Raw genomic sequence first — 24573 nt, forward strand, 5'->3', positions numbered from 1 at the left:
CCACCTCCACCCTCCAGCATCAGGGGCCAAAAATCGACACAAAACAGCAAAGATGTGAAAACTCCAAAGGAGATAAACAGTTACCAAGTGGGCTGTGCCCTCCCCTTTCAGGCACCTTAACCTCCTATGCCTCTGCCATCACTGCAGCAGGGAAAAAGTTAATGATTAGCAGTCCAAGGCAACATCCCTGGTCAGGAACAGGGTCAGCAGCAACAGACAGCTCCTTGCTCCAGGTGGGGCTGAAGGAATTTGTGTTCCTTTATTCAATCCAAACTGCCACCGGGTCAGACAGGCAGAAAGCGCAAGGAACCTGTTACTGTTGCATCTCAAAAGAGAACCTGAGAAGCAACAGTGTTTGCTCCAGGTCTGTCAAACAGATGCATTCCCTAACAAGGAATACAGCAGGAACCTAAGTTACAAAGACTCAAGTAAGTCCCCAGTACAAGCATTCACCTGGTTTGGAGAAGTCTAAAGCAGGGCTAGGCCATTTCAACATCACTCTCCAAGAGGCCAAGTACAGAAAAACCCAAAGTCCTGCAACTTGACTGAATTCTAGTTCATATCATCTAGTTCTCCCCCAACAGCTGTCAAATACCAAGTACCACAGCCAAGCTGTGCTGGAAAACTGAGCCAGTTCACCTTCTCTCCCCAGTATTCCCATTCAGCCTCCCGCCTTGATCTTGGAGACATACTACAGCTCAGCAGAGGCACAAGTACTCTTGTCTGACAAAGCAGCTCAGCCAGCACTCAGCTGGAGTAGCACATATTCCATTCTGGGATGTTTTTATTATTAATTTATCTCGGGAAGTGGTAAGTCTCTGCACAATCACAAAAGAAGGTGGTCCACTCCATTATGACATTTCTTGGACTTTGCCTTATTGACCTCAACTTGCTTTTGCACTCCAATGCCACAGGCAAACTGTGAAATCTGTCTGGAAACAGTCCAGTTGTAGTGCTCTAGCACCAGCTGTGCTACTGACAGCATCCAATCCATGGTGTGCAACCTCTCCTTCGAGTCACCTTGAGAGACACATCAGACCAAAAGACATCACCTAGAATGGGTTTAAATGAGTTTTATTTTAGACAACCTACATGATAGATGTTTTTTCGTTTTTTTTTAAACAATGCCTCCACTCCAAATCAGGGTCAAAATAAGTGAATAAAGCTCAAGATGACATCAGTCCAGTTAGACATTGCTGATTCCTGGTGTTGTGCCGATGAAGAAGAAACAGCAGCCAGCTATGAAGACAAGTGATCCAAAACCATACTGTTTGATTTGTTACTGAAAAAAGAGTAGCAAGTGTTAGTTAAATGTCATGACAGTATCAGCAAGTTTCTGCAACTTGTTTGTGTATTCCCTAATTCAATCTGGGCTGCCACAGTCAGGCAGGCAGAAAGCGCAAGGAAGTTATTTTTGCATCTTAGTGCAAACCAGGGAGCAACAGGGAAAGTGCTCGTGGTCTATCAGAGGATGCTGATCATTTTTACAATCATACAGAGCAACTGGCAGCCACCAGCTGCTGAGCAAGCCAGGCTGAACACGCTTTCAAACCCTTCCTGCTTGACACACCAAGGTTCAGATTTCCTCTCAAGCACATCCTAAACAAGTACCAGAGCTTACAATGTACCTGGCTGTCTCCTGAAACAGCTGCACCAAGAAGCTGAAGCAGGTTTTACTGCACATGGGAACACCTTGCTACTGTTCTTTTACTCCACCTTGAAGTAGGTGGAGTTATCCAAACACATGTAAAAGGCGTGCCCCCATAGAGGGATGCCTCCCCACAGAGGAGATGCACAAGCTTCTGCTCCCAGGAGGTGCCTTCCAGGTGATCACCTGTTCCTGGGCCAGAACAGACATCCCCCCTCCATCAGGCTGTGGGAGGTGCTGTGTCTGGCCAACTGAAGTATTCCCTTCATTGGGCTACTGCTCCACACCAGAATCTGGCTCATCTTTACATGACTTGCATACCAGAAAGCCTGTGAGAGGCTTTAGATAAATTTAGCTGTCTATATACAGACTTCACAAGTCCACAATGGGCAAAGCAACTGTTGATCCCACACTGCAGTGAATTCCACAGGTCTCCAAGCAAGCCAAAAACCCACAAGTGTTGAGATCCAAATACTGTCTTGTGGTAACCACATTCCAATAGAGAGCAGTTAAAGCAGCCCACAGGAGCTCAGGTAGTTGGTGATTCCAGACAGAAAAAGGTTAATAATCTGGTCAAGTAATACTGTTTCCAAATTTAGGGCAATATTTAAACTGACAGTTCTTGTATAAGGGCATCAGATGAAATGAAAGAACATGGAACATGACCACACAAGGTACTTCACAATTAACCTCCAGAAAAGGGATCCAAAATAGAAGTGCTCCATTTCAGAGGACCTGCTCTTTAATCTAATGGTTTAAACCCATTTCCAATTACAAACATTTCACCAGGGCCACCCCTTCTGCATTTCCTGGCCATTAAGTCACCGTGAATCACAGCAGTGATACTACTACATCCCCTTTCAGTACAACTGAATAGTACTCAAAGAAAGTTTCAGGCACTTTGTAGAATACAAAAGCACCAATCAGGCTGTACTTACACAATACTTAAAGTTTTCAAACTGTTCAACAGGGGTACAGGAAAGCAAGAGATGAAGGAGCTCACCATGTACTTGGGCATGTTAACCCGGTTCTGTACTTACACATTTCTCGATTTCTAAGCCATCCTTAAAGAAAATCATATATGGGGTCACACCGTCCTCACGGAAATCCAGGAGAGCAACCATTCCATCTGGATTCATGTTCTCCCCTACAAAGAACTGCAGAGGAATGCGTCTCTAAGACATTTAATTGGCTAATGCCATGAGAAAATGCCTTTTTATACAATACCTTTGTATAAACAATGCAACATCACCAAACTCAGTTTAAAAGTCTCCCTGACCAGCCACAGGGATTTTCCTTCTCTGCAGCTTGTCCATCTTACTGCCACCATGGCTGACACATGAGAAGAAAGGGATACCATCCAGAGAGACCCTGACAGTCTGGAGAGGGGCATCCATGGGAACCTTGTGAAGTTCAACAGGCCAAGTGCAATGCCCTATACCCAGGTCAGGGCAAGCCCAAGCACAGAGACATGCAGGGCTTGGGAATGGATTGACAGCAGCTCTCAGCAGAAAGGCTTGGGGCATTGGATGACACGTAAGTCCTTGCAACCCAGCACTGTGAGCTTGCAGCCCAGAAACCCAAACATCAAAAGAGGAGTGACCAGCAGGTCCAGGGATATGATTTTGTTCCTCTGCTCTGCTGAGACCTCACTTGGAGACCTGCATCCAGCTCAGGAGCTGGGATCCCAACACAAGAAGGATGTGGACCTGCTGGACCAAGCCTAGGTAGGCCACTGAGATGGACCAAGCCTAGGTAGGCCTGGAGCACCTCTCCCATGAGGGCCAACTGAGGAAATTGGGACTGTTCACCCCCAGAGGCTCCAGGGAGACCTTACAGCATCCAATACATAACAGGGGCTACAAAAAGTCTGGAGAGGGACTTTGACAGGGCACATTGCAATAGGACAACAGGGAATGACTTTGAAACTCCGAAGAGGACAGATTTAGATTACTTAATATTAGGAAGACATTATTTACTGTGCTGCTGGTGAGACACTGGCACAGACTGACCACAGAAGCTGTGGATGCCCCATCCCTGGAAGTGTCTGAAGCCAGGCTGGATGGGGCTCTGAACAACCAGGTCTAGTGGAAGGTGTCCCTGCCCATGGCAGGGAATTGGAACCAGATAACACTTTTCAACCCAAAGCCTTCTGTGATTCAATAATTTTATCATGCTGCTATGAACAGAGCAAGAGACAGCAGGGGCCAAAGTGATCCAAGACTAACTGCACAGTCCCTGAATCACCACAACAACAAATGCAGGTAACTACCAGGATTACCAGCTGGAACGAGGTCCCCAAACATCCAACAGTCTTTGGCTGTTTCTCCTCCCTGACTCTCAGGCCCCCAATACTCTCAGAGATGGTCAGGTTATAGCAGCCTCACAACAGGAGCCCTCAAAATTCTCAACAAGCTGTTCAGCAGATGAACCAATCACAGCTTACCAATACTGCTGTAAGGAGACATAACTTACCTGGTAGTTTTTGAAGTTGGCAAGGATGTGTTTGATTTGTTCTGCAGCCCCAGTCATGAAAGGCTTTACTCTCTCTGGCTTGTGTTCCTCAAGTCTGGCTTTGATTCTGGAAGGAGAAAGAAAAAATGCTCTGAAAACACGTTCTAGCTTAGTATCTTCGCTGTCTGGCAGGATGTCATAGCAGAAAGACTACACCCAGCAACCTGTCAAACTTAGGTTTTGCTGCCTTTCCCCCCACTTCCTCTCAAAGCCCCCAGATTTTAACTTAGTTTTTCAAGTGAAATCACAGAACAGTTCCTGCCACTCCTACCAAGGTCATTTTACAACCAGGCTAGTAATAGGCAAAAATCAGCAAGCCCCTTCCACAGCACCAGGAGTATCACCCACCACATCACAAAGCTTTTTCACTTTCAGTATTGACCCCACTGAACATCAAACAACAGCTATTACACCATGAACTAGCAAAAAGACCCATTCACACACTTTTTTTAGCTGTTTACATTGTCACTCTAGAAAAGTGTCAGAAGCTTTTCTTTACCACTTCAGTCCCTTCCACATGAAGGTCTGGCATGGAGAAACAGAAAACAGCAAGGCTACAAATAAGATCCAAAGCACATGATCAGGTCCTCCACCTCAGCCAAAATAAACATAGATATTCCATCCCCCATTCTTCTGAGCTCCACTTCTGCCAAGCATTAAGACCTTACTGAAGTTCACAGCCAGTTTTACACGTGTACCAGGATGAACACCTAACAGGAGTAAATCCAATGCTGTTTTTACAATCTCAAGCACACAAAACCACTGCAATCCAACTGAAAGGAAAAGCCTGCCAACACTTACGCTTTCATGTAATCCTTGATGTACTTCTTGTAGGATTCTTTTGTGAAGCTGGTCTCCTGAAGGTGGTGGTTAATTACTATGTCAACACCAGTTATGACCGTGGCTTCTGTTCCATCTCCCTCAGGACCTTCAGCAGAGGCATTGCCACCAATTAGAGAGTCATCAATTTGACCCTCTGTCCTGGTGACCATCTAGATTTAGAGACATCAAAAAACTTAACGGCTCTGCAAAAAACCTTAGCACTACTGCTCTTACACACCTATGACCTGACAGCAGGGCACAACTCGAGACATACAGCTCAGTGCAAGGGACCTGGCTGCAGCTTGAGCACTAACTTCCCAGTGACAGGAAAAGGGGGAATTGATTCTAATTGAAAGACAGTAGGTTTAGATTACATATTAAGAAGAAATTCTTTATGTGGGAAGCACTGGCAAAGGTTGCCCAGAGAAGCTGTGGATGCCCTATCTCTGGAAGTGTTCAAGGCCAGGCTGGATGGGGCTTTGAGCAACCTGGTCTAGTGGAAGGTGTCCCTGCCCACGGCAGGGAGGTTAGAACTAGCTGATCTTCAAGGTCTATTCCAACCCAAAGCGTTCTATGGCTCTATGACTCCCAAGCACGACTCGCCCACGGTGCACGAACGAAGCCCCATTACACTCCAGCCTGGCTGACCCGGCCTCTCTCAGGCACCATCTACGGCAGCTCGGGGCACTGGGCCAAGGTGAGTCTTCCCTTCTCTCTTTTCCCTGCTCGGGCCCTTGGCAGGGACGCCACCCCACTCCCCACCGGCCGTGAGTCACCGCGGCAACCCTTCCTCCCTCCCTCCCTCCCTGCTTCGGGGCGGGCGCGCACTCACCTTCCCCTCCACTTCCAGGCACAGGCCGTCCGCCACCTCCCGGATCTTGTAGATGTCCGAGAACATCTCATCCTCTGCGGGCACAGACAAGCACACATACACACCGGGCCGCGTCAGCCTCCGGCACCCCCCACCTTCCCCCACCGCTCCCGCCGGGGCGGCGGCGCCGCCTCAGGGAGCCGGCACTGCGCGGGGCCGGCCCTCCGCCCCCGCCGGCATCAACACACCAGCACGGCTTCCCTCACGGCCCTGTGCCATCGTCACTGCCCTCCTTCGGACGCTCTAACAGCTCCATGTCTTCCTTGCGTTGTGGCGCCCAGAACTGCCCCCAGCACTCGATGAGGGGCAGCCCCAGCCCAGAGCAGAGCGGGACAATCCCCTCCCTGGCCCGGCTGGTGATGCTGTGCCTGATGCCCCCAGGACAGGGTTGGCCCTCCTGGCTGCCCGGGCTCTGCTCGGATTCAGTTTGCAAAACGGGCAGCAGGATTTCATCCTTCCCGAGCCAGAGGGACGGGACCTCTGGAGAGCAACCAGACCTGCCCGCGCCAGAGCGGGGCTGGTGCCTCTCCCTCATTGCCTGTGGTTGCATTTCATGGGTTTCAACACCAATTTTCCTCTTTCCCCTAATCTTTTAAGCTCTCGGTAACATTTTTCTTTTTGTCTAACTTCTTATGAGGTGTCTGGGATGTGAGATCACTGGCTCTTTTCTCATTGCTCAGAGTCACCGAGCTGGGATGATCACATTTTCACTTTCTTTTTGCCGGTTGCTGCAAGATGGTACAGCTTTGGGGCACATCAATCCATCTTTTCTTCTTCCTCTTTTTTTTTTTTTTTGTTTGGTTTTTTTGTGGGTTTTTTTTTTTTTTTTGGTTTTGGTTTTGGTTTTTTGTTTTTGTTTTTTTTTTTTTTTGTGGTGGATTTTGGTTTTTTTGGGGGTTTTTTGTTTGGTTTTAAATGTATATCCACTCTCTTTTCCTTGTGTTGTATTAGGAAGCATCTTGGCACTCCCATTTTCCAGACTAGCCTCTAGTTTAACACAGGCAGCCTGATAAATCCACACACTGACTTTCCAAGGAGAAGTGTGCCCAGCTTTTCCCAAGCACCCCGGGGAAGCACTGCTGCCCGTGTCCCACCACAGCCAGGCTGTCCCCTCCTTGGGCAGCCCGATGGGGTGTGTCTGTGTGAGCTGTCCTGGCCACTTCCAGCTGCTGAGGGGCTCTGGACCTTGCAAGGGCTGTGACACAGGGACACAGAAAGTCATTCGCCCTACTGGGTGTACATGGACATACATTTGCTCTCCCGGGTGCTGAACCTCCTCCAAATAAGTGATGTTTTCAAAACATTTATAGGGAAATAATTAGGAAGCTGTTGGACTCTTTCTGTTATTACTCCCCCAGTGAAATTGAGTTGGGTATGTTCAGGGGCACTGCTTATGCACTCGCGATAGTGCTGGCTGGGGCAGGTATATTTTTCTTATTTTTCTAAGGATAAGTGAGATGTAGCCCAGTAGTCAAGGTCGAGATGAAAGATGGAAGGGCAGTTATGCCTAAACCTCTTTTTCCCCCTTTGGACATACTTTCCTGCAGCAGCCTGTCACAGCTAAAACAAATCTAGACCTCACTTGAACTCTGATTCTTAAGAGACATTGATAAAATACCTTCAAAATACATCATGGGACCTGAAACACTTAATGCTGCTAATGATCCTGGACTTGGCAGAGACATCAGGGCACAGGACACAATTCCCTGTCCCTCGCCTTCCTTAGGCAGTGAATTGCTCATTGCTTTCTTTGTGTGTGCCAGTGGAACTCCCTTTTTATCTCCTCCTTCCCTGCTCTTCCTTCCTTTGCTCTAGATATCAGTGGCCTTTTTTTATTTTTTTTTAAGATGGTCTAGCTTCTTACATAATCTAATTAAATTTATAAGTCGTTCTCTGCTGGTTTTCACCTTCAAGACTGCTGCTATTTTGGGCCTGAAGAAGGGGCTTCTTCCCAAAAGCTTTTCCTGTTTCTTTTTCAGTGGCAGCTGGCCTGATAAAAGATAGCCCCTCTTTTACAAATCACAGTAAAAAAAGAGCAACTTACATCTTTAGCAGCGTGTTGAGTGACAGGGGAACATTTGGCTCCTTCTATGTAGTGTAATATGCAGCTAAAAACATCCAGTTAGTAGGTGTGCTTCAATTTGGTTTTACTTTCAAGAGACTGTTCTAGAAAAGTGGATATTTCTGAGTAGTCCAGAAACCTCTTAAAAATTCATCAGTTGACTCAACTTGCTGAAGTCAGGGTGGAAAGCATTTAGCACAGTGTGAAGGTAGATGGATCTTCAGGTTGCTTTACCTTGCCTGTAGGTCTGCATTAAGAGTTGCAGGTGTAAAATATGAGATGTCATTTAAAAATGCGTCTGTTAAATGGGTCAAGGCTCCTGTGTGAATGCCAGTTTGATGTGGAGTTAAGTTAAATCAGTATCAAGCTGAAGCTAGCTGTGTTTTAATTGGCATAGGCTTCACTGAAGTCCCAGTGCTGAAATTTTCCTGTGATCCCATATTAACACAGAATTATGTTATGTGCTGATACTTTGTGAAATAGATTTGAAAATGCTTTTTTCCCTCCCTTTTTTTTTTTTTTTTTCAGAAACCAGTGACATTTGAGAAAACCTGAGTGTTCCTCACCTGCTTTCTGTCCAGGCAGCCTCTTCAAGTACTTCTCACATCCAGCCGGAGTTGGATTCACATTTCAGTGAATCCACTGTATCCCTCCCTCCACCCTTTTCGTTGCCGATTGACAACCAAAATGATGTGAGAAGCTTTCCTGATAGTGCACCTCACCTTTGGTGTTGTGTAAATCCCGAAGGACTGATGGAATCCTGTGGGTTTATAGAGGAGTCTTCTAACTATATCTGAGGAGGATTTTCTAGGCAGCTGTCTGCAGAGTCTCACAAGAAGCCTTTCTCATGGAAAGCCACGCCTCAGACAGTTGTGAATTACTGCAGTATTGCTTCCATCAAGTATTAGCGATTAGATATGGCTGTGCTCAACTAATTGTGTCTTGGATTGAAGTGCCAGGTGACAGCTGATACTACACCATCCTGTCCCTAAATAAACAGTACATTTTCAGCCCATTGTGGCAACTCCCACTGAGCTGTAAGAAAAGGGAGGGGATCCTGCCTTCAGCTATCTTCCCTGCAGGGTGCAATCAGTGAAAATAAAGCAGAGGTGAGTCTGGAGGAAGAGAGGTGATACTGGGCTATGACATAAGGGATGGCACCAGTCTAACCTCTGTAAAAGGCTGTTAAACTCACATAAAATGGTGATGTTTTACATCATTTGCTGGGTGTGGGGGAGAGGACCCTAAGTGCATCTATATCTATATCTATCATCTGCTGGTAGAAGGAAACTAGGAAAACGAGGATTAAAGGGCTGAGCAAGCCCTGGTGCTGCAGAGAGGCTGGCAGGACAGTCTGTGCCCAGTGCCCCCTTCCCCAGTGCATCTCCCAGCACAAAGGCTGGATGCATGTGATCAGCTCATATCTTCACAAATCTGTCTGGAATGTAGGACTGTATCAAAGAGCTGTGACTTTGTAGACCCTGTTTCAACACACACAGGTGGAAACTGCAGCTTTTAACTGGTTTCCTTCAAGTCCTTTCCCCGGAGCATTTCCAGCCAATAAAGATTTGATCACTATTTGTTACCCCCTCTTATTAATTGGGGATTGATCTTACAAAGCCAGACCATCAGTTTGATTCTTTCGGGTGAGTTTATGTTATGAATATTGTCAGTCTTCCAGTGTTTGGCAATCCTTCGACTGTTTTTGGATCTCGAGCCAAAATTCATAATTTAGATTTACACTGGCAGTGTACTAAGCCAGAATCCCAGATCCCAAGATTAATATTTGAAAGAGTTGAGCTTTGATCTTTAGTGTAGTTTATCAGCTCAGATCTATTCACAAATGATAGACCATATTAGACTGGATTAAGGTATCCCATAAAAAGGCATCACTTTTTAGAATGCAAGGAAGGTCTTCGATTGAGCAACAACCCCTCTTGCACTCAGAACAATTGCAGGTGTTCTTACCTGCGCATTTTCAGTATTTACTGTTCCTCTCGCTGGCTGCTGCACTTCTGCGGACAGACGCAGAGGTCACTGCGCAGCCACAAACCCTTTTATCTGTGGCACTGCTTGCACCAGGCCAGCTCACCCAGACCCTGCCCTGGGGGCTGTGAGGCTGTCAGCCCGCCCTGCAGCTGCTGCGTGTTTAGGAAAAACAGGACTGCGATTCCCAAGTTAAGAACTATGAAGCAAGGTGCTGCCCACCCGCAATTTTATACTTATTAACTGTATAAGCATCCAGGTGACTGAAGGGGCTGTGGTGGAAATGCCTGCACCTGATCCTCAGGTCTGTTGCCAGTGTGTCCCACCGATGTGCTCAGTGATGGAATAGAGAGTGCATTCATTAAAGTAGCAGTAACGTTACAATGGGAAGGACTACAAGTGTATTGGAGATTAAGATTGGAATTAAAAAGTGATTTTGACACATTGGATGAGTGGCCTGAATTGTTAGAAGGCATTTAGACAAGGCCAGCCCATCCATGAGCAGTCAAACATTTACTAAAAGGAAAATCTACCAAAGGCTTTTGAACACAAAGATGCAGCATAATGTTCAAAAAGCTCTGAGCCACACGTTACTAGAAACTCAAAGAGTGCATAGGGGAAGTGCTGCCTTATCCTGGCCCTGGTCCTCTGCTCTGTTGTAGGCTTCTGCTGCTGGCAAATGCCAGGGAATGCTGAGATCATGATGTGCTCTATATGGGTGCTCTGATGTCATGCTTGTGAGTGCAGAGCAGAAATGATCAGCCATGGACACAGGACAGAGAACTGGGCATGTTAAAGATCTAGGATACTGGTGGATCCAAAGCTGAACCAGAATCATAGAGTCATAGAAACATTTAATTTCAAAAAGGCCTCTGAGATCATTGAGTCCAATCATTAACCCAGCACTATCAAGTGCACCACTAAACCATGTCCCTGAGTGCTACATCTACTTGTCTTTTAAATACTTCCAGGGATGGTGACTCAACTACATCCCTGGGCAGTCTGTTCTGATGCTTGACCAGTGGAAAGCATCAGTGGAAAAAAAATCCTAATGCCTCTTTCACCTGTTCTGAGAAAAGCCCACACCGTATTGGAGTAAATAAGTGGTGATGTTATATGTAAGAAACTGGTGCTGTCGTGGATATGAGGGGCTGTTTGGTGGTGCTGGTGTTTCCTGGAGCACTGCTTTAGCAACACACTTGGAAAAAGGTATGGACTGATCAGCAAGGGTTCACAAGAGCAGAGGAAATGAGTAGGAGGAAAATGAATCAGTTTGTTTATTCTGCAAGGAAGATTTAGATTAGCCACTGGAAATGCTTTCCAGTACAGCCAATAGAGAAGCAAAGAATAGGCTGTCTACCTAGTTCTCTGTCTTGGCAAGTTTTTGAGAATAAGCTAGAAACCTGCTCATGAGAGATCAGAAAGCATGTTAGATCTGTTATTATTGACACAAATAATGGCTGATTCTGCCTGTCTCTAGGTTCTTTTTAACCCTATTCATCACCAAGTCATTCTTAGATGTGCTGACTGATTCTGCCTGTCTAGGTTCTTTTTAGCCCTATTCATCACCAAGTCATTCTTAGATGTGCTGTCATTTATACCTGTTTAGAGAGGTTGCACAATCAGGATAGAATTAATATCCTCAAATCCCTATTCAGAATGAACAAGGGGTTTAGAAAAGGGGCATTGTGAGAGAGGAATGTTGCCCTGCATGGCAAGATGGATCTGCATGGAAATCACATATACACAGAAGGAGAAGCATTCAGGTTCTGCAGTGCCCAGAGTTTTAATCCTAGTAAGTCCCTATTTTAGTCCTATTTAAATAAAGTGTGGTACAATCCTTAGACTAGAGATATGCTGCAGAAAGGGTTCCTTCCGTGCCAAACCTAAGACAAAGGGATCTAATTTCTTGTGATGGGACTCTCCTGAGTCCATGGGCAGTAAAACTGGATGTCTCTCTGCAGACATATCCTCTCTTACAGCAGAGTGGAGGTTTTATAAAGTCATCCACCAAAAAACCAAAAAAAATCAGTGCATGCCTGGCTGGTTCAATTGTTTTGTAAAGAATGGGAATGGAATTTGTCCTGTTTATTCTCCACAGCAGAGATAACTCATGAGTAGATCCATTTCTTAAGAGAGCTCAAGCTTACTTCTCATGGAGCAGCCGGGCTGGCTACGTAAGGAAAGGGGAGCTGGAACTGCAGGCAGGGGAAGTGTCCTCCCAAGCCAGGGCTTAGTCCCAGGGTGCCCCAGCCAGGCCAGGATGGGTCTGAGCACAAACAGATGCTGAGCCTTGGGGAAGAGAGTCCCAGCAGGGCAGCTCATCCGTGGAGCTGGTTTTATGCAAAGTGAGTCAAGGTTACAAGTTCTACGCACAGGCACCACTTCAAAGTTAGCCAGTGCTTCTAAGGCACACATCTCTGCCCAGTTCTTCACCCTGAGGACATCCTCAGTTAATTTAGTGATCCCTGTTGAGAGCACTCAAAGACATCCTCCTGCGAGCTCTCTATTTTTGTGCCAGCCTTAAGGCTTTCTGAACGCCTGTGCCATGTGGAGACACCCCACTAGATGGCGGAACAGGAGCCGGTGGATGGTAATCAGGGCTCTGCTCACCTTGGTAGGAGGCCAGAGCTTTTTCCACTGCTGTTGGTACCGTTCCAATGTCACCTGAAATGCCCCAGGACCAGCACAAGTAAAATTCGATCTCGGACCTGTAACTGATGCAGCCGCTCTGGGCTCCTGGCCAGCTGGATGCTGCACACAGATACCATTCACTCCAGATAATTAGCATCCACTCATAATGAGCTGGGGTCTGTTGAGTTCTTAACCATTCTAGGGGCTAATCCTGCCATGCTAAACTCACTCAGTTGCCATTTTTCAAAATTTGCTTCAGAAATCTTATGAAGCCTGAAATTGAGTTCTGCCATTTTAATCCATCCCTGTGTGCTTTTTAGGTCATTATTACACAGAGTGAGCTTTCAGTCTTGTCAATAGAGGGAAATAATCATCAGAGCACTCAACATGTTAATGGTGTTATCCGTGGAATTCTGACACTACCAGCGGGTAACACAGTCACATTTAGAAAGCAAACTTTGCTGCAGATGCACCAGGAAAATGGCAGGATTTAATATCCATTATGAGGAAATGGGTGGTTGAACTTCTTGGTCTCACAAAGCATCACTTTAAAATACTGTAGGGGACAGCAGGCAACGGGACTAAAAGATTCCATTTTGGAAAACAGCTTCTCAAATGGCAATCCAGTAACTTGAGGTCGTAACACATGTCAGCTGGAAATACAAAGCTGCTGTCATTTTCAAACATCTCAAGACAGATATTTATTACTTTCTGTTAAGAATTTAGTGTCCATTACATTCCTCCTTTCTGCAATACATCCTTTGTCACCTGGGTGACAAAGGATGTATTGGACACTTAGGAGGTATCTCCCAGCTTCTGAGCGATTTTGATTTGCTCTATTGTTTCAGAAAGGTATGGCAGCACTGTAGGAGCTACTCAAAATTGGGGAATTTTAAGAGAAGGATGAGAGAAGAAGGTGTTTACAGATTCTATCCACAAATATGCTCTGGGGAAATAGGGACTGATCTGCTTGTCTATCTGTGAGATGGCTGATAATCTGAGGCACTTCAAGATAAGGGTAGAAAAGGACCTTGACAGTTCAGTCAGCAAGTCTTCTTTCATCAGAGGGATCAGTTAAACATGCACTTCTCTGGGGAGATGTTTGCTTACCTTGTTCTTCAGATTTCCTGGCGCTGGAGATTTCCATAGTCCTCTGCAGAACAAACAGAAATGCTTACTGAGCAGGGGGCTGGGTTCTACCATTCCCCTGTGAGTGTTACAAGTTTAGGATGCATCACAACCTGCATTAATGTGGATTTAGAGATCTGTGTGATCCTCAGATCTTTAGGGAGCTCAATGTGCCCCATTCTACACAGACACTTGGCTGTGCAGAATAATACAGAAATAAATTTCTGTATTTCTTTAAAAAGCCCAACTATATTATTTGTGAGTACTTTCACACAGGATGAACCAGGGTATTCCTCGCTGTTTGGTTCTTTCACTGGGTCAGTGGGCACATGGAAATCTCTCTCCACAGCTGTGATGCTGTACACAGAGAGGAAAAATGGAAGAACCAGCTCATCTCATGCATTTCTTCAAGAGTTTTACATAAAAAAAGCAGTTGAGCTAATGAATACAATTCAGGACAGAGTTGCCTGAAGCGATTACAGCTACATCTGTGAAAACATAAGAGCCTCTCTCAGTGCTGATCACAAGACTAAACTGTTAATGAAATTTTAAGAAGGAAATAGAGAATGAAAGCAGAAACATCCCTGCCATATGTCTGTATACACACACACAGAGTAAATACACACACACACACACACACATATTTTGTATGTAATTGCTGCATGCCCAAATGTCAAGTGCCATGTGCAGGCCTGGCCTCACAGTGTCAAAAACGTATGATAAAAGTGGGACCAGTACCAAGAAGACAGGCAGGGAGCAAAATATTATCTGCAATAGGACACACTAACTTTAAAAAGAGATATCTGTGGTGGTGGATGTGATGGCAATCTTTGAAATCACCAACAGAGCTGCAAAAATTAGAAGAGACCAACTAACTATTTACTGTCTATCAGCAGACAGGAAATATGGGAACATCAAGAAAATGATGAGGTGACAAGTTCAGAAGAGTCAAAAGATGGCTCCTTTTAACACCCTGTGTATAGTTACCCTGTGAAACTTAGTGCTTGAGGATGCTGTGGATGCCAAAAGTTTAGAGTTATTGTAAAAGCAATTTTACAAGCTTGCAGAAAAGGCTACTAAGCACTTCTGGCTCAGGAAGAAACCCTACAGCCAAGGACTGATGGAGGTCAGGAAATTTAACACTGAGATGTTGCCTTCCTCTGCATAGATTTGTATGTTTTTCAGGAAGAAGTTTGAAGTCTCTGTATCCTTAAATGTCCTTTCTTAACTTGTCAATCATATGCAGCCTTAGGGGAGAACATTTCTAGAAACACTGAGGGGGAAAGAAAGTTGTAAGGAGGCTAGGGAATCATCTGTCTGTTCCTCTGCCCTGAAATAACCCTTGGCAAACTTGTGGGGCCATGCTGAGGTGAGGGAGGACTGCTGCCCATTCTGCCTCACCAGCTCCCAGCTATGCCAGTTGCATTAGCTGCTGCCCTGAGGATTTCTCCTCATCTGATCCTGCTGTCTTACAGTTCTGACCTGGTTTTGACATTTCAAAGAGCAAGCAAAACCTTCCTTACATGTGACAGGTGGTTTAGCTGCCACCAACTTCCTTACTGTTTAATGACTGTGCTCAAATGCCCAGCCAAGGCAGTGTTGGATATCCCTGAGTAAGCGAAGGATTACAGAGGTGATGTGAGGTCAGGCTGCCTTGTTTCAGCAGTGCCAAGAAATCACATCCACCCTCTGCACGCTTTAGTAGGGCCACAGGCCCCCTCTGTGACTCTCATTTTTAAGTGGTTCTGCAATGCGGTCTAGTCCTGTGTTCCTGCAGCTGTGGCTCATCATTAAAAATCACAGCAAATTTCCTGTCTGGGATGTCCTGCCACACGTGAATACCTGAGCCCACAAGCATGTACATGTGTATGAGCAAAGTGCATTAGGACTTAAAAAACACATTTATGCACATCCAAAGTTGAGCACACACATTTTTCTGCTGTAAATAACAACCACTGTGGTGCACACAGTGCCTGTTAGGTTTGGGCTTGTTTTTCCTAAAAGGTCATGCTATCCTTCAGTTTTAAAAAGCTCAGGAGCATGGGTGGGAACACAGTACATACCTGTGAGGCAACAGAGAAATTCCTGTATGTCAAAACTGGTGCTTACAGATGGCAGTCTGTGCATAACCCTCCTGTCTCAGATTCTCCATGCATGAAATGAGGCCAGTAATGTTTATGCACCTACTGCAAGGCTTCATAGAACAAATCATTACTACTCTATGGGCATAGGAAACCAGGAAGAAATCCCACTGAAAAAATTAATACGTATGGGAGTGAGTGAATGCAGAGAAATCAGGGAGGCGTGGGGGTGTAGCTCTTATAGCACAAAGCAAATGATTCTCCTCTGAGAACAGCATGAATATGGAAACCATGCAACAGATGCACTATGCTGAACATCAAATATATGCAAATTATTCTGATCATCTTTTTGGTGCATTTTCTCACTATTCACAGGCAGGTTTGTGCTGAACATCCTGGAAGAAGCTGCTTTTGGGGAGAGTGGGTGTTGCATACACTGGGTGAGAGCATGCAGGGTGTGATGTGCTCATGGTGCCCAGTGCTGTGGGGGGACCCCTAATCAGCAGGATAGAAACTGACTTCAGAATCCTCTGGGGCAAGGCAAAGGGGTGAGCTCCAGCCAGGCACATAAGAGCAATGCCATGAAAATGGGGATGGTTTTTCTTTCTTTCTGTTAATCTGAGTTTACTATCCACTGCTTTGGATTTCTGCTGATGGCCAGTGCTATTTAAAGACTTGGCTTTTATCCAAAGCCTTCAGTTGCATGCTTCACACAAGAAACACAGACAGAAAAATAGCAATTTCTCCATTAGTTTATTGAACAGGTGTGCTGCTGCTGAACACAAAAGGCACCATTTCTGTTTCTGCATGCAGTCTTGTTTATAAGCAAGCTGCTTTCCTGAGGGCCAGATTTTCAGAGGAACAACCTGATCATTTCTGGGTGTCTTTACTACCTGGAGTCTGACCTAGGAAGACAGAGGCTCAAGGCATGATTTTTATTTGCAATTTTTTTTTTTTTTTAGAACATTTCACATGAAAAATGCAAACATATAGGCTGAGGCTTCTGATTTTTGTAGCCCACTGAAAATTAAGGACCAGGAAACTTCTTTTTCACAATTTCCTTGATTTCTGAGTATATGCTCTATTCCTGAACATAGCCATGATGGTTGGTAGTTATATTGACCAAATATGTTTCTTAGTTTATAGTTTCTCTTCTGGTGTAATGCAGTCATAACAAATTATTACTTATTTCCATAGGTAGGGAAACAAAACTGTGGAGATCATGGATATTCAGGATGGATAACAAGAACCTGAGATCTTGTCAAGATAATATTTCAGTGGTGCTGGTGATGAAGTTTGGTTTACAGAGAGGTACAAAGTTTGTTTTCACAGTGTGGCATTTGTCCCAAGTTACAAAATATTAATCTTGAAAGAGAAGCATGGAAAAGGGCTGAGTTTTGGACTGACAGTAGTGAACTCCCATGTTGCAGCCCTGCTGGAGCTGTGCCACTTTCTAGGGTGTTCAGGGCTAAGCCTGTAAGAATGTTTTTAGGAATCAAAGTACTTTTCTGCTTCCCAGCAGAGGCAGGAGTTTCCTGTGATGCTCAGGTCTTGTTCTTGGCACTCAGTTTGGATTTCCATTATTTGGTTTCAGTCCCTTTATTCATAATGTGTACATGTGGGCAGTAACAGACTGCACAGAAATACCCTAAAGAGTCATTGCTAACAGCTCAGAAGTGCAGTCTATGGGATGAGATCCCTTTAAGGTCTCAAGGAAGAAAACTGAGTATTACAAAACATGCAGGAATTGCATCCTCTTGTTCAAGTCCAGTTGCAGAGATGTGAACAGCTTCAGGCACAGTTACAGCCTTTTTTCACAGTCAGTGCAATTTCAGTCATATTCAGAGTTCTGAAGTCCTTTATTTGGCTTTTTATATCATTAATGTGAAGGACCTACTAGTTTAAAAACTGTAAATAATAATAACTATGAAGTTACCAGAAAGGCACAAAGAGAAGAATGTATTGTATTGATAATACAGACTTATATTATCACCACAACATTTAAACAATATTTTATTATCTATGTATCTATCTCAATGATTAAAACTTATATAAAAAGGCACACAATGTTAACTGCTGTTAGCTTATATAAAAACAATTTTTATGTGAAAAACATGAAAGCTACAGATTGTATATACTGCACACCTGGACTTGCATATTGAACTCATACAGAAAGTACTTTAGTCTTTTAACACAAATGTCCAGCAGACATCTGAGAGCTGAAGACTGTTGAAGACTGTTGAGTTCTGGTTTTGCCTAGTGTGTGATACAGATGTAATATTAAGCTGGCTGTAGTTATATTTTTTTAATCATGTAGTTTGCAAGACAAGAGCTGTGGTTTTCAATGCAATGTTTTATATTCCATGCTCTGGCAAGTGACATCATGGCTTTGTTTTGACTTATTTCAATACCAATTCTTATGTTAATAGTGTATAATAAGAGGAAATGAAACATTCATGCAATTGCAGAAGTGAAAAGCTAAAAAGAAAATAATTTTTTTTTATGCATGGGCCCAGCATGACCCCACAGTAAGGTCACACTGCCTGCTCTGGCTCCAGTCTGTGGTCAGGAAAGGTCTCTGGGAGCTGATTTTGGAACCTGGCACAAACTGGCTCTGTCATGTGCTACTTGGAGGAAAGTTCAGACTTACAAATCTGGGCTTAAAAACAGAGGCAGTGAGAACTAAGATGCAGTTCTGACAGAGGAGATTTATTATAATCTTTTTACCTGTCCACTGCCCTTTTGCTTGCCCTTTTGTCTGTACTTTTTAAAGTTCATGTTTGCAAGCACCTCTTCAAGTATAAAGTAAGGTTGGGAGTGGGGTGGAGAGCATCTTTATTTGTGTGTGTGTGTTCTGTGATGGAAATGGAAATGGAAAACATTTCAGAGTATGCTCCAGAAGATTTTAAAATTGAGATGTTCTGGAGCCAAGCTGGACCAAGCTTTAAGTATGAATAAAACCAGCCAATCTCAGTCATCAAAAATGCAGAGTGACTACAACTGTGCCACACACCATTGACTCCTCACTCAATGGCCACAGTCAGCTCAAATCAGCAGAGCAGAGCCTCTGTGAGCTCAGAGAACTCTTGGAAGACACATCTCTGTATTTACAGTGCCAGTGTCACAGGATGTCTCCAGGTGTAATGTACACTAGACAGGATAATCTACTTCATAAATTCAGCCACATCTTTTGCAGTGCTGGTGCACATGGAGTATTTTGAGATTACTGTGTCTAGCCTAATATTGGAAAATTAGACCCTTGGTTCAGGATGAGCAGTTGGTATCCTTTCAAGAATATTTTGCTCTTGATTTTCCTTCAAGGCTTCCCCTCCTATTTTTACTACAATAAAAGTTATGATCTGAGAACATTACAAAATAATAATCGGCCTCCCACCACCACCCTCTGAAACTAAACTGGCTTTTCAAGAATTTTCACAGTACATTGCTCACAACGCTGAGAGAGATCAGCTAACACTTGGAGGCATACCCAGGTCAGATTAGTGAGCCTGTAATTCATTAACATTTATATGGCCATTTGTTTCAGTGCATTTGAAGTAAACAAAACAGGCGAAATAAAGGAGAAAGAACTGAATGTCAGTGAGAAACTCCAGGGCTTGATGCCATTGCCACTTGTCAGCAAAGGGCAAATACCTCCAAACCTTGTAAATGCACTCTGGAGTTGCTGGAACTATTGAGAGAGTGGATGGGTGCTCTGGACTGTCTGAACAATTGTTTTCCAGAGAACTGATGTATTTTGCAGTGGATTTAGGAGATTTAATAGGAAAAAACCAAAATGCTATTCAGTTGAGTTTTCTGGGTATAATGATTTTGACCAAGAATGTTAATTAATGAAAATGCAAAAATGTTGTTCGTTGTTTCTAAGGCAAAACAAAACATCTGCAACACTGGCAGAACAGCTTTGATTGAAAGAGGCCTGATTCTGATTTTCCTGCTGCAAGTGCTGCACTTCTGACAGCACGCCAAGAATTAATTCCTAATGCTGTCCACCTGCAACAGTAAAGGAAGTTTTGAGATTCTCCTATCACAATTGTTAGGGGATTACAGCACAATGCAGAATTTAAGATGCCAAGAATTAATTCCTAATGCTGTCCCCCTGCAACAGGTAAAGGACGTTTTGAAATTCTCCTATCACAATTGTTAGGGGATTACAGCACAATGCAGAATTTAAGAAAATTCTTAGAACTCTTCTGCCTGGTATCCAGAAGCTTGTGTTTGGCTAAGTTTAGAGGGCTTTTGGGACACAACTGGGCTTTTGGGACACAACTAATTGATACTTGGAACCTGTGAAGTCAGGTGTGTTAACTTTAACATGGAAAAGACAGACACATAACTATGTGCTAACATGGTCAGATGAGCTCGGTTTGGGAGCTAATTCCTTCTGCACTGGTGACGTAGACAGTGGTTAAACTAAGATCTTTTTTGCTGATTAGAAACTTGCTGAGCTAATTGAATGAGCTCTGTTCAGATAAACCAGATGGAGCTGCAGGAGCCTGCACACCAGTGTTATTTTCCCCACCTAGTCTTTAACCACACCATTTAAATGCCTCTACCGGGTACTGGATTGTATGGAGTGAGTAAAATCATCTATACTCTACATTTCATTGCTCACACTTTCACGTCTCCCATTCCTTTGAGATGCTGTATACTTACTGATCAAAAGCCATTTTCTGGGGTTCCCCTGTTTCTGGAACTGCTTTTGTACTTCATGGTTTTAGAAATAGAGAACAGCCTGTTTATAATCTCCAAAATTCAATGTTACAATGGAGTCTGCAGTGAAAATCAACATCAGAAAAAAGCGCTGTCATTTACACATTGCTGAGATACATTTGGTTGTGTAGTTTTTATAGTTACCTCATTTTCATACACATGCAATTACCTCCATTACAGAAGCCCTTCAGGTAGGGACTGTCATTTAAGATATAAAAATAATAAAACCAGTGGATCTTTTGGAACCACATAAAATCTGGGATGTTACACATCCTAAAGAGCTAGGCTAGTTTCCTATAAAATTTACAGATACTACAAAACCACAAAGTCTAACTCCATCTAGGGGGAAGTATATAATCTATTGCTAAGTCCTGTACTCCAAGCAGCCTGGAAGGATGGCCATGCTGGGTATCCTGAGGTGTGACTGCATAGTGCTGTGACCTTCCAGGATACCTCAACACCTCCCCCAGCACGTGGAGACAATCATTCAATCCCCAGACACTTAGAACATTTATTCTCTCAGAATCCTGAAAGTGTCAGAAGTAGCTTTCACCTGTAGTGCTTTCCTCTGAAACAAGCTACCTAGTTGTCTTAGTCCTCATGACAACTATCATTGAGCTAGCAAACCATCTGTTTTCAAAGCATCACTTACTCTTTTCACTTACAAAAATCCCTCTTGTTATTTCAGACAGTCAAGGACCAGTAAAACCTTCTGCACAATTTATACAGTCCTGTTCTCCTCATATCTCTAGTCATCTAGAACATTCATTTGCACTATCTTCTCTTGTTCATCTTTGTTACTCTTAATTGCTTTTTTGTCTCTCTTTTCCATGTCTTCTTGTTGACTTTGCATTTGAAATCAATAAGGACCAGTAAAACCTTCTGCACAACTTTTACAGGCCTGTTCTCCTCATATCTCTTGTCTGAATGTTCATTTGCACTATCTTCTCTTGTTCATCTTTGTTACTCTTAATTGCTTTTTTGTCTCTCTTTTCCATGTCTTCTTGTTGACTTTGCATTTGAAATCAAAAGCAAGGAAGTTTGCAGGCTGGTTTTTTGATTAGGCAGAACTGGATTGCCCATGGCCTTAGAGCTGAAACAAGGCCAACCTGTTTTTGGCATGAATTGAAGTCTGCATTTTCAGCTGTGTTGTAGGAGGCCATCCAAAGTTCTTTGATGAGGTTTTACACACGATCCAGCTGGCAGCCTGCAGGCTGCAAGGTGGCTCTGCCTTGCCTCTGTTGTCTGGCCTTGAAGGTCTGAAAATGTTGTTAGCAGATTGTGTGAAGTCTGGGCATTAATGCCACCTCCTCTTCTTACTGCAAGCCAGACAGGAGACCAGAGCTATTAGGATGGGGTGTTAAAGGCAGGATGCATACTGCAACCCCTCAGGAGTATTTGCTCTGCCAGATACTTGTATACTCAACATCTCTCCTGTGAGATGTTGAGACAGTCTAATATTTCAATGCTTCCAACAGGATGAACCCACTTCAAGTCATGCAATGCTGCTTCTTCTGTTACACTGGTGCTGCTGCCAGTGTGAAGCCAGTTCAGCTGGATCAGCTGGAAGAAGCCTGGGGTTTGATGGCTGCATTCTGTAATTAGTGAGTTGAACCCACTCATAAGTAGATGACAGCAATCAGCAGCTTGAGCAAAGGGCTAGAACTGTGCCTGGGAATGGGAGGGGAATATGGGAAGGTAAGGGAGCATCTGCCTTTTTGGCAGTGAGCTGCTACGTCAGCACTGCCTTGTTGCAGAACAAAGACCCTTTTTACAGATGTGAGGCACATTGCTCTGCTCCCTGGTGCTGCCTCCTAAGGCATGAGTGTGTCCAAAGGCTGGCATCCACTGAACCGAGTATAGGGAAGAATAACTCTGGGAAATGGAGGGACATGAGTATATCAGCTGCTGTGTTTCATGGAAACCCAGGATGTCTATCACTGTCATCTGTGCTTCTTCAGCCTCTGGAAGACAATTGCTCTCCCACTCTGCCAGGCTCTGTTACTAGGAGCAGTGGAGATGGGAGTTCCTACCCATGACTGCTGCTTTGCTGCATCAGCAAGGAATCCCACTGCACATTAAAGGTCCTGAGTTACTTGTTCAGGATGTGGTTGTTGTGACAGACAACTACCACAAGGACAAAATCCTACAGCTGCTTTTCCCTGCTGTGCAGAATAACCTGTCTTGCTCAAGGTTAACAGCAATCAGCTCATCTCAGCCAAACACTGTGTTAGTTCTGGTGTTGTCATCCTGTGGATCAGCAGGCCTGCGAAGCAGAAGAATAAGAATACTTCTTCAGAAAGCATCCTGCCTTTTCAGAACTTTTTATTAAAAAAAAAAGTTATCTAATGCTTCATTTGATAAAATTTTATCAAATACACTTTTAAATTTAAAAGGAAGAAAATGGTATTCAGATGCTGATAGCAAAAGCTAGGTTACCCAAAGCCAGACTGGAGTAACCAGAAGAAAAGTTGTATTATTTGGGTAACAATTTAATGCAAAGCATTCTGTAAACACTAGAGGAAAACCACCAAAACTTGAGAATCTGGAAAGAGAATAGTGAAGCTCCTTTAAGAAGTAATAGCCCTGAAAGCTTGAAATTTTGCTACATAGGCAGTTCTGTATTCTGATCAACCTAAATCCCGCATTGTGGAGGACATGGCTTGGGGTCACCTGTGAGTACATCTCCCTGACCATTCTCTTGTCTTTTACTGTAGAATTACTTCAACTGCAACTCTGTTTCCCTTCCACAGGATAGTGCAAATATGTATCTCCCTCAGCAGACACTTCCACAAATATGTGTTTCCCCCAACAGATGCTCCCTACTATCCCTGGACATTGAGTACTGCCAGCAAGGGGTGTACTGAAAGTGGCAGAAAACATGCCATGCGTGAGATGTCATTTGGTGTCACGTCAACCTCTCTGTCATTCATTCAACATTGAATCATCTCCCTCGTAGGAAAGGTTAGGCTGTATCTTACACCATATTCTGTCTGGGTTTTGGTAGGACATAGAAAAATATTTGTTCTTCTTTGTGTTGCCTCTACCAGCATTTAAATTGGCATTGTTTCTTCCAGTTGCTACTTGTTTAGTGCAGTGAAATGTTGGACAAAAGCCTCTGTGAAGCAACTGTGACTGATCTTTATTTAGCAAGGACCTGGAGAATCACCCTTTGAGGTTGGAAAGTATTTTGTAGCAGTGAAAAGCCTCCTATAGTGCCTTCCTATCTGAGCAACTTCAGCAGCTTTTCATTTGCTCATTCAAATAACATGAAGTCCAACACTGTGACGTACACAGGAGTTATTATCTCTGTATGGAGTCTCAGAAAAGAAGACAAATCAATTTCCCAGGACCTGCTGCAAGATTGCAACACTTTCAGAAAATTTTGTTTGGTTTACAGGTTTACATTTGCTAGAACTGCTTTGCTGGGATCTTATGCTTTGTGACTCTCGTCCACTCAAAGCCTGGAATTGCCCTCTGTTCCTTCACCCTTTACCCATTAAAAACAAATAACATGACCCTTTTATATCCACAAAACAATGAAACAGTAAAGACCTTTGCCTCCTGCCAATGCCAGAGTCCAAATCAGAATACAAAAAAAAATAATTAAAAAAAAGATTACAAAATAGCATTTACTGTTACTCCTGATTTCACTTTCCTTTCTCTTTGGTCTCTGCACAGTAGATTATGTTACTAAGTTGGAAACTTCAGTTGTCTTGTCATTGTACATAACATATGCTAGCAGCTGGAGAAGGAAATTTCATTGAATAATTACAGAAAAAAAGGGCTGGAAAGATCCTTGAGAGTCCATCCCAAATGCTTGGCCTGGGTAATCCAGATTGTAATTATGTCTCAAAAACAGCTGCCTAACAGTTTTTAAAAGTTGGTGATGATGAAGGTACTGCAAACTCCACAGTCATTTTCATCTAGCACTGTCCACACCATTAGAAAGTCTGTTGTATGTCTAATATAAGAGGTGGAGAACAGATAATTAAATTCCTCTTTATGGATAACCTTCAGTCTTGAAGATGATGTTATACTAATCTTTTTTTTTAAGACTGTTTCTTTCAATTTTCTCTTACAGATTGTGTTTTGTAAT

General features: G+C 43.8%; 1 protein-coding gene and 2 non-coding genes across 3 annotated transcripts; all 3 read right to left on the reverse strand.

The window, feature by feature from the left end:
• Positions 1 to 247: 247 nt before the first annotated feature.
• On the reverse strand, positions 248 to 383 carry LOC120505870. The gene has a single exon (XR_005628367.1). It is a non-coding gene; the product is annotated as a small nucleolar RNA SNORA31 (small nucleolar RNA).
• Positions 384 to 1056: 673 nt separating this feature from the next.
• Positions 1057 to 5964, reverse strand: TPT1 (tumor protein, translationally-controlled 1). The gene is made up of 5 exons (XM_039716788.1): positions 5817 to 5964; positions 4964 to 5154; positions 4124 to 4229; positions 2689 to 2805; positions 1057 to 1282 (listed from the first exon to the last, which is right to left on the reverse strand). The coding sequence occupies exons 1-5, from the start codon at positions 5880 to 5882 to the stop codon at positions 1280 to 1282; spliced, it is 483 nt and encodes a 160-aa protein (XP_039572722.1). The 5' UTR covers positions 5883 to 5964; the 3' UTR covers positions 1057 to 1279.
• On the reverse strand, positions 1348 to 1477 carry LOC120505869. The gene has a single exon (XR_005628366.1). It is a non-coding gene; the product is annotated as a small nucleolar RNA SNORA31 (small nucleolar RNA).
• Positions 5965 to 24573: the final 18609 nt, after the last annotated feature.

This window comes from Passer montanus, unplaced genomic scaffold (genome assembly GCF_014805655.1).
Source record: "Passer montanus isolate IOZ18808 unplaced genomic scaffold, ASM1480565v1 scaffold36, whole genome shotgun sequence".
NCBI classification, from domain to species: Eukaryota; Metazoa; Chordata; class Aves; order Passeriformes; family Passeridae; genus Passer; species Passer montanus.